Below are 10,521 nucleotides of genomic sequence, written 5' to 3' on the forward strand. Positions count from 1 at the left end.
ATCAGTTCTTCCAATGAATATTCAGGACTGATTTCCTTTAGGATGGACTGGTTGGATCTCCTTGCTGTCCAAGAGACTCTCAAGAGTCTTCTCCAACACCACCATTCAAAACCATCAGTTCTTTAACACTCAGCCTTCTTCATGGTCCAACTCTCACATCCGTACATGCCTACTGGAAAAACAATAGCTTTGACTATACAGACCTTTGTCAGTAAAGCGATGTCTCCACTTTTCAATATGCTGTCTAGGTTTGTCATAGGTTTTCTTCCAAGAAACAAGCATCTTTTAATTTTGTGGCTGCAGTCACTGTCCACAGTGATTTTGGAGAATAAAAAAAAATAAAATCTGTCACTGTTTCCACTTTTTCCCCATCTATTTGCCATGAAGTGATGGGACCAGATGCTATGATCTTAGCTTTTTGAATGGTGAGTTTTATGCCAGCTTTTTCACTCTTCTCTTTTACTCTCATCAAGAGGCTCTTTAGTTCCTCTTTGCTTTCTGCCATCAGAGTGGTATCATCTGCATATCTGAGGTTGCTGATATTTTTGTTCCATTAAAATAGCAATCCCATATGGTTCAGGCTAACACTAACATTGACTAAAGGCAAAAGAGCCCAGTGGTTAACAGTACAAGTTCTAGAATCAGTTTGTGTGAGCTAGAGATCTGGCTCTGTCACTCATCAGCAAGTTACAGAACTTCTCTAATTCAATGTCTTAGCTTCAAAATTAAAAATTAAAAATATCTACTCCATAGGATGGATGAAAAGATTAAATAAATTAATCTAAGCAAAGCTCTCCGAGTAATACCTGGTGCTTAGTCCTCAATGAATTGATATTATTAATAACGAAATGAGGGAAGTAAAATTGAAAATCTTGGAAACTAATTTCAAATTTCAATTCTACGCTGTTTTGGATGGTACTGATAAAAGAGAATTATACAATGGACATTTAGCTGAGTATAACAAAGAAGTTAAACCTTGTGCTAAAATTCTAGCAAACATCATGTAATCAGAAAAAAAAAAAAAATACAAATACATCTCGTAATCCTTACCAACATGTCTGAAACAAGTCTAAAACAACTGTAAGGCTGGAAATATACATTATCCTGGGTGTAAGTCAATAATTTTCCATAACTTCTTGAATTGTTCAACACCTTTAAACAGGAAAAGCTAGTGACCTACAGAGTATGGAGTTTAATGTATCTTACATACGTCTGTCTACTGAGTTGTTCATTATAACAGGCTGAATATTGGAGTGAGGAACAGTGAACCAGGAGAGTGACCAAGCCACCAGCTGAGTCGGTGATAACGAGCTCATTATCAACCTCATTTTTCTATTTGGGAAAATCTAAGTAAAGACATCAAAGTTCTCTTTCAAGTCTAAAGTTACATGAGTCTCTATCTCTTATAAAAGAATTAAGTACATCATGACTGCCTCAATGTAATGGAACTAATTTCACCTGTCAATAAGCAATAAACAAGAAGCTTAACACCTTAGCAGAATGTTAAGAATAAACACAAACACACAAAAAATAACTTATTGAAAAGTATCCTTTGAATTGAAACCACAATATTCTGAGCAGTAAAAAGAAAGTTAATGATCAAGCCCTTTCTGAAATTGATAGGAGGCATATACTCCTTCTCAGCAGAATTACAGCTGCCTAGGCCAGATGTAGAAGGAAATGGCAACCCACTCCAGTATTCTTGACTGGAGAATCACAGGGATGGAGGAGCCTGGTGGGCTGCCGTCTATGGAGTGGCACAGAGTCGGACACGACTGAAGCAACTTAGCAGCAGTAGCAGCAGGCCAGATATGGGCTTTCCTGGTGACTCAAAACAGTAAAGAAGCTGCCTGCAACGTGAGAGACCTGGGTTCAATCCCTGGGTCAGGAAGATCCCCGAAGAAGGGAATGGATACCCGCTCGAGTATTCTTGCCTAGAGAATTCCATGGACAGAGGAGCCTGGCGGGTCACAGTCAATGAGACCGCAAAGAGTCAGCATGACTGAGCGACTAACACACACACATACACACACACACACACACACACACACATACACAGAGGTCAGCTGTAAAACCAATGCTGACTTAAAATCCTAGGTCTTTCACACAGAGACGCCAATCTCCAACCTTAAGAAATTCACATGACATCAGATTTCTATCTCTGAGAAATGTTAATTCTGATATCGCTCAAGTCTTGTCCAACTCTTTGCGACCCCATGGACTGTAGCCTATCAGGCTCCTCTGTCCACGGGATTTTTCAGGCAAGAGTGCTGGAGTGGATTGCCATTTCCATCTCCAGGGGATCTTCCTGACCCAGGAATCGAATCCAGGTCTCCTGCATTGCAGGCAGAAACTTTACTGTCTGAGCCACCGGGAAAACCGTTGATACAATTCCTGCTGCTGCTGCTACTGCTGCTAAGTCGCTTCAGTCGTGTCCGACTCTGCGTGACCCCATAGATGGCAGCCCACCAGGCTCCCCCGTCCCTGGGATTCTCCAGGCAAGAACACTGGAGTGGGTTGCCATTGCCTTCTCCAATGCATGAAAGTGAAAAGTGAAAGTGAAGTCCTAGGACACTTGAAAGGGTGAATTGTTAATGTTTCTAAATCACTTGAAGGATAATGATTGACCAAAGAAAGATCATCACTGTACAATTCGAAAAACCTCAATGCTTACAACTTTCTTCCAAATTACACAGGTATCTCAATAAGAATTTAAAAATAAGAAAAAAAAAACTTCATGTCCATTCAGCAGATCTAAAACAAAATTGTGAGATTAAGCAAAAGAATTAAATTCTCATTATGGTACTCTGAGAAAAACTAGGTTGAAACTGAAAGATCCATACACAAATGTTAGCTTTGGGGAAAAAAATAATAAAACAAAAACAAAGACACACTGAATCTGGTACCACAAAATCCATTCTCTTGTCAAATTAAAATGCTTATACCAGTTAAATTATATCCTGTAATCATTAAAATGTCAGAAAGAGAACTCAGAAATAGATGACTATGATATGAAGGCTCCTGATATGAAAATATCCTGAGTTAAATTTGCCTCAACATTTCAAAAAATTCAGGAAACTCTCAGAGTCTGTCACAACACATTAGCACTTGCTATTAAAGTACTACATACATTTTCCATTCCTTGGAAAGAAATAAATCAAAAACAAATTTCATCTTAAGTAATCAATGGAGTCCTTTATTTAAAGCACCGTAGATGAAAATAGTTGTTGTTTGGTTTGTTTATTTCAGTGTTTGCTCTGGTTTTCTGCAAAAGATTTTTTCCCTCTCTTAGCTAATTTTAAGATTCCACTATTCACAGCATGTCATAATTAAACATCTCCTAGGAAGAGCACAGTCTGATTAGCACATTAACTCAGGCATAAACCAGCCGTGACCATGTAGCCTCCAGGCCTGGGTCAAACCAGTCTGGGAAAAAACAGTTCTGATGAAAATTCCTACTAAGACATATTAAGTCCCAAGATTATTTTATCTTCCATCATTTATGATCTTCTTTTCCCTAGCAGTTCTTGTGTAATTTTTTAACACTTAACTGTGGTCTAAGAATAGTCACTTTAGCTTATTAGGAATAAAAATGATAACTCTAGTTCTGAGGATTAAATAATTTTAGCATTTTTCTCAAAGGCTCCCACCTCCCAGGAAGCAGAGAAGATTAAGTCAAAAATATTTTTACAGTTACACACCAATTACTAGAGCCCACAAGCTCCCATTCAAAATTAACTCCTGTTCAGGAAAGGGGGAGTCGGAGGACTACCCATATTCTGATTTCTTTTTATGTGGCTGACTGGTGGCTAGTTGCTTGCCTTAAAGCAAAATGATGAATGCATTTGGCCATGAAGGTAATAAAATCTCCCCACGGCCAGCATGTGTACTGTCCAAAATGGTAGCCACTAACCACATGTGTACTAAGCATAAGAGATGTGTCCAAGGCCACCATGGAACCGGATTTTTAGGTTCATTAATCTTACTAATTTAAATTGAAAAAGCTGATATTCACTTGTGTTAGTGGAAAATCTTTATATTTGGAACAACTTGGATATCTTACAGGTAAAAGAGTGAATCCACTTTTTCATCTGTAAAAATTTTATGAAACTTAAAGACAGGCCAAGTAATTCTAGTGGCTGAGCTGTGATGTACATAAGTGGAAAATATACACTCTATTTCAAAGAATAGGCAAAAATAATGTAAAATATCTCATCAATAATTTTTAAAAGTACTGACCACATGTTGAATGCTTCAATCTATTACAATACCTTCAATATATTAGTTTAAATAAAATATATTAAAGTTAATGTCACTGGCTTCTTACTCTTTTGAAATACTACTGGGAAATTTTAAGTTCTGTATGAGTCACATTATATATCTGTCAGGCATAGCACTGATAAAGAGCAATACTAACCAGTGACATGACTATCTGAGATGGGCCAGTGAGTGGTTTAGAAATCTGTGCAGTATGAAAAAAAAAAAGCAAAAGTCCAGACAGCACTGCATATAGGTCCTAACTTTGACATTGACCATCCAAAGGGATCTGAGCAGCCATTCATTCAGATTCCTCAGCCTATACTTCCCCAGGGACAATGGGGAAGAATAGTTTCTGAGTTAAACACAATATTTGTAAAGTGACTAGTATAACATCAGTTTAAATAAACAGTCAAATAAATTGTTTTTCAGTAGAAAGAAGAGATTTTTAGGCTACTGCAAAGACTTTACTGCTTCTCAATGTCTATGCCTTCCTGCAAATGAGCTATATCCTATGGACACTTTCTTCCTGTAATATGAGTCCAACTTTATTATTAGCTTACATTTTACAGATGAAAAATGACAACCTTAGACTAAATGCTATTATCAAAATGTTCAACAAATGGAAGCTTTGTTTCCATAGTGTTTTACGGTGGTAGCAATCAAGCTCATTTCCAGAAATATCATCATGATTTTTATGAACTTAAAATTTACCTAAAAGAGACTTATCAGAATACCTATGTCATTTTCAGGATTTCTATCATGATGGGACCATGTTCTTGGGAGTGTTTGGTAGGCTCTAAGAAAAACTGCTCTAAGGTATAAAGTTCATACTATACAGTTATTAAATAAGTAAAATGTGGGAGCCTACAATATTTATTTTAAAAATTAATTATATCTCATTGTTCTGCTGTATTTCTTTAAATACAAAAAAAAATGCTTGCAAATTCTTTTACTATGAAACAGTACCATAATCATCAAAAGATTAGGAAGGATAAGCCTAAGACAAATAAAATTAAATACTCCTTCATTAAGCAAATAGTCAAACTATAGACAGAATTCCTTTTTTACTAAAATGACAGATATCTATTCCAAATGGTGTAGATAAACTAATGACTACAAAATTCATATAGGTGATTAATGAAAAGTAAGACATGTGAAAGTCATCTTTCTTCTTTAGTTATGATGTCAAAAAGAAAAGCTGTGCTCTTCCACAGTGATTCTTCATAAAATATGGACTCCTAACTACATGGTTAAGGCTCAACTATGATGATTCTTATGTTTCTATGGAAACTAATTTACAATGATCCTGCTCTTCTTCAGTCTGCCTCTTGCACATGTTACTCACAGTCTTCCATTTAGTCCTTTTATTATTTTTTTGTCTTCATTCATCTGATCAATATTTATTGAGCCCCTGCTTAGTACCAGGCCTATATTCTGCGGGTCTCACCACTGAACCTCACTAGCCTATCATCTTATTCAAACAAAACCACTAGTAGAAGGAGGTGAAACATATAATTCAATTAGTTGGGTTGTATATGTGTGTGTGTGTGTATGTATTCTTCTTATTTGACTTGTCACCAAAATATATTTGAAGTTGTTACACAGCATCCAAACTAATAAAAAACGAACTTGTTGGTTTCCAACATAATTATTTTTTAAGTAAATTATCATTTTAGTTTATACTATGTCATAAAGCTGAAATTCCAAGTTTAACTATGTCTTTCCAAGTTGTCTAGGCTTATATTTTATATTATTACATCTACGTCCTGATGAAGATTCACCATTTTCCAAAGCAAAGTTTGCCATCGTAACTCTCAAGAGTTTTCTCCAAGATATTCATCAAGTAATATATAATGAATAGGTCTGATCTATGTTGCACTGCAAAACCTCCTGTTTGCTAGTTTACACCCCAGGGGGATTTCTAGGAAACAAAGTAACATGATAGACCAGTAAACTTTCATGCGTTTCTTAGAGAAAAAAAATTTTAACTTGCTTATTGAATTACAAGTATTTATTTGTTAGAGCTTCCATTAGACTGTAAGCAACTTGAAGACACAGGGGAGAAGTTACTCTTTATGTGCCCATTTGAAAAGTGAAGGTTTCATGACAGTTTTCTGTATGGCTGAATGGAGGGTTGGTAGGCAGAAAGAAAGAAATGTTCAGATTTAGGAATTTAATCTTTGCGACTATGTTTATCAATCCATTTAAAATACAGATGTTGGGTGATTATGCTGTGTCAATGCAGGCTCATCAAATCGTAACAAACGTACCACTCTGGTGGGTGATGTTGATCATGGGAGAGGCTACGCATGTGTGAGGATATGAGAACATACAGGAAATCTGTGCCTTCCCCTCCATTTTACTGTGAACTCTAAATAGCTCTAAAAAAATTATTTAAAAAAGTTATTAAACTTTTTAAACTGTGTGAACAACAGATAATGAAAACAGTGCTTTATAAAATAAAATACAAATCAATTAGTTCAGCCTCAATTTATCCCAATCTTAATATGTGCCAAGCACTACTATAAAAGCTGAGGTTTAAAGAGAAATAAGATTTGTAACTATAAAAACAGGAAATGGAAGACTGGTTCCACTGAATTCATCTGAACTAATCATAATTGTAAACAGGCATTAAACCATGAAAAAGAAAACGATGCACCTCCTATTCAGAATGCATTTTCTTCTCCAATGAAAAGGAATGACAAAATCTGCTTTTTCGTATGCCCTAAGATTTTTCAATGTCTTATAAGTGTTGTTTGTTTCTTAGAAAAAGCTATCTCCTTATACAAAGTAAGATGTGCTCAGTGATACCATTTTTGTTCAGGAGACAAGTAGGGAGGGGAAGGAGAGGAAGAATGAAAACAGAAACATCATAGAATATAAAAAAAAAAAGAAAAATATTGACACATGAGACAAATCAGAGCAAAATTTTGCACAATATTGTTCTCCTATTAGACCAGAACACCAGAACAATAATCAGCCACTAACCTAGGGCAAGCATTTGAGAAATGCCCAAGAATAAATAACTGCCTTAGAGACATACGGTGTGAGAACTGACAGTAAAAGGAAGCAGTGCAGAAATTCTCTGGATAAGCTGATGGGCAAGCTGAAGACTTGATTAGTGAGAATGAAAAGCCTGTCATCAGTTGGTCCCTTAAGTGAAGGAGACCCTTCAGGGCACTTTGCAGCTGGCAAGAAGTAACAACTTTTCTCAGGTATTACTAGCCTAACAGTTCTCTTTATAAGATTATCTTTGGCTCTTAAAAGAGTCAATCATTGTAACTTCCACGAGTGTAAATGATAAATCATGAAAACTTGACCACTTTAGAGACTAACAAACTCTCCTGAAGTGAACAACCCACCGAATGTTTCTTCAATAAATAGAAAAACTGCCCAAGTCTTTGTAGCATCGTCTGCCCACCTTATACCCACTCCACCAGGTCACCCAAGGCCCACTTACCCCCAGCATCTGGTGGAGGTAGTGATACTCTGGCCCTTGGTTATACAGCAGGAAGGTTTTCCAGAAAAGCAGGACATTCAGGGAGACCCAGATAAGCTAAATCATATGGAGAAAGAGAAAAAAGAATTAAAAATAAGTACTATCCGATGAACAGAAACCTCAAGTACATTCGTCGGACACAATACGTTCAATGGAACCTCAATCAGTCGTTGCCCAAAGCTTTCTCAATTGACAGCAAGCTGCAAACGACTAAGAGGAAAACGTATCTGAACTCAATCAGCCCCTGTACACCTGAGATTAAGTATTTGGGCTGCAACAGGTATCCTAAAGATCACAGATATCCCCTGGAGGACAAAACAAGACTAAGAGATGAGTGACATCACCAAGTCCCAAGCATTGTATGTTTAAGCTTTAAAAATATCCATTGAATGAAGAATAGATACTAAAGAAGAGGGCTTTGCTGTATAAAATAAAATCCGACAGAAACAATCTGGGAAAGGAGAAAAGGGGGGTGGGGGTGGTGAAGATGTTTAAGAGGTTAAAGGAAAAGCTGTGTTAACTAACAGGGATCTCCCTTCCTCCGCATCCGCTCTCGCATCAAAGTGTAGGCAAGTTCCCGAGGGCTTGGAGGAAGGGAGGGAAGAGATGGTTATGTCCAGGTATTCCCGGCAGAAAGTTTGTGTTAGTGGAGGAGGTTTTGCACTAGAGACAAAACTTCCAGCTTCCCACCCGCGCTCGCTCAGAGAATGAATCAAGATCGCTGCCCCAGAAACAAGACGCCGGGAGACCCTCGCCCGCCATCCTACCAGGCAGAGATGTTTAACCCCTTCGTTGGCCAGCCAGCTCCTCCAGGACACGGCCATGCCGCCGGCCCGCGCGCCGCGCTCTCAGCCAGCCGGCCGACAAGCAGCGGCGGCCGCGGGCGCAGCGGCTCCAGCGGTGCGGCCCCCTGGGGGGCGGGGGGTGCGGGGGGGCCGGGAGGGGACGGAGGGTCAAAGACCGAGTGGGAGCCCGGGGCCGGCGCCGCGCCAGCCCGGGCGGGGTCTGCGCCCGGAGCCGGCTCTTCCGGGCGCCTCGGCCGCGGCCGGCGCGGGGTCTGCGCGGCGCCCCTGGCGGCCGGGACCCGCGCTCCGAGCGCGCGCTCCCCGCGGCGCCTGCCCTTTGTCTGCGGAGAGTCTGTTGTTGTGGCTGCCGCCGCGCGGGATGTCCCGGTCTGGGATCCGGGAGGCGGCCCAGCAGCCTCCAGCGGCCGGCCCCGCTTGGAAAGATAGCAAGATGCGGAGGAGGGTGCTGAGACAGAGTGGGGACCTGCGCCGCCCTTGGACTCACACACACACAATGACACACAGGCACACGCGCACACACACACATACACCGGCCTGCCCCACTTCAAAAGACACAGCAAGATGTGGAGGAAGGTACTGAGACAGAGCGGGGACCTGCACTGCCCTTGGACACACGCACACACACAGACACACACACACACCGGCCGGCCCCTCTTGGAAAGACAGCAAGATGCGGAGGATAGTGCTCAGAGTGGGGACCTGGGCCGCCCTTGGACACACACACGTACATCGGCCTGCCCCACTTGGAAAGGCACACAGCAGGATGTGGAGGATGGTGCTCAGAGTGGAGACCTTCGCTGCCCTTGGACTCACACACACACACACACACACACACACACACACACACACACACACACACACACACACACACACACACACACACACACACCTGCTGGCCCGCTTGGAAAGACAGCAAGATGTGGAAGATGGTGCTCATACAGAGTGGGGACCTTCGCCGCCCTTGGACACACGCAGACGCACACACAAAGACACACACACACACCTGCTGGCCCGCTTGGAAAGACAGCAAGATGTGGGGGATGGTGCTCAGCCGAGTGGGGACCATCTCCGCCCCTTGGACTCACACACACACACACACACCGCAGCCTGCCCCCACTGGAAAGACAGCAAGATGTGGAGGATGGTGCTCAGACAGAATGGGGACCTGCACCGCCCTTGGACTCACACACAGGAAGACACACACACACACCCCTACTCCTTTTGACTGGCCGGACCTTTGCCGCCCCTTGGACTCACACACACACACACACACACACATACACACACACCTATTCCTTTGGACTGCGTGCCCCCCCCCGGCCCCCAAGGTCCCTCTACGAGGCCCCCGGCGGAAACCCGAGCCGGAAGTAGCCCCCGTGTGACCGCGTCCCGCGTCCCAGCAGGTCCTTGGCCGCCACAGCCCTGACCTCAGCCTCTATCCCTCGCTCTTCCACCCCCATCCCGAAGCACCGACGCAGAGCTTTAGAGAAACTTCTGCGTCAAGAGTCCAGGGAGTTAATGGTTAAAACTGACGGAATTTTCAGGGGCTTTTAGGGAAGCTCGGATTCACTCTATTCAGTGCCTATTTACTACCTGCTATCAGAGTCTGTTAGGGAATAAGAATCCTGTCAGACTTGTACCAGAGGCCGGGTGAAGGGTGATGTAAGTGTGAAATTTTCCCAGGCTACCTGTCCTACACTGCAGCTTATCAGTATTAGGGAAGAAACAAAAAATCACGCACGTGAAAGAATGTCCGATGAAAATAAGTGTTGGAGAAAGTTTTGTTAAATCAGGAACTTTCTCACCTCTAGCCACTAGTGGCAGAAAAAGTAAACCACTAGCAACCTAATCTCATGGCCCTCAAGCTATCTTTCTCTCCCTTTTTTTTAAAGCGAAATACATTTTACAAACATGCAATAATATATAATTGAAACTAAAAATTCCACAAGAATGATA

General features: G+C 41.4%; 1 protein-coding gene across 2 annotated transcripts in view; it reads right to left on the reverse strand.

The window, feature by feature from the left end:
- NOX4 (NADPH oxidase 4) overlaps positions 1 to 8,583 on the reverse strand; it is a 175,551-nt gene extending 166,968 nt beyond the window's left edge. For both annotated transcript variants that reach the window (XM_068977093.1, XM_068977092.1), the window contains exons 1-2: positions 8,527 to 8,583; positions 7,721 to 7,816 (exon numbers count right to left, since the gene is read on the reverse strand). In XM_068977093.1, the coding sequence (XP_068833194.1) occupies positions 7,721 to 7,816; positions 8,527 to 8,583 (153 nt within the window). The remainder of the gene's footprint in view (positions 1 to 7,720; positions 7,817 to 8,526) is intronic.
- Positions 8,584 to 10,521: the final 1,938 nt, after the last annotated feature.

The sequence above is a fragment of the Capricornis sumatraensis genome, chromosome 8 (assembly GCF_032405125.1).
Source record: "Capricornis sumatraensis isolate serow.1 chromosome 8, serow.2, whole genome shotgun sequence".
NCBI lineage: Eukaryota > Metazoa > Chordata > Mammalia > Artiodactyla > Bovidae > Capricornis > Capricornis sumatraensis.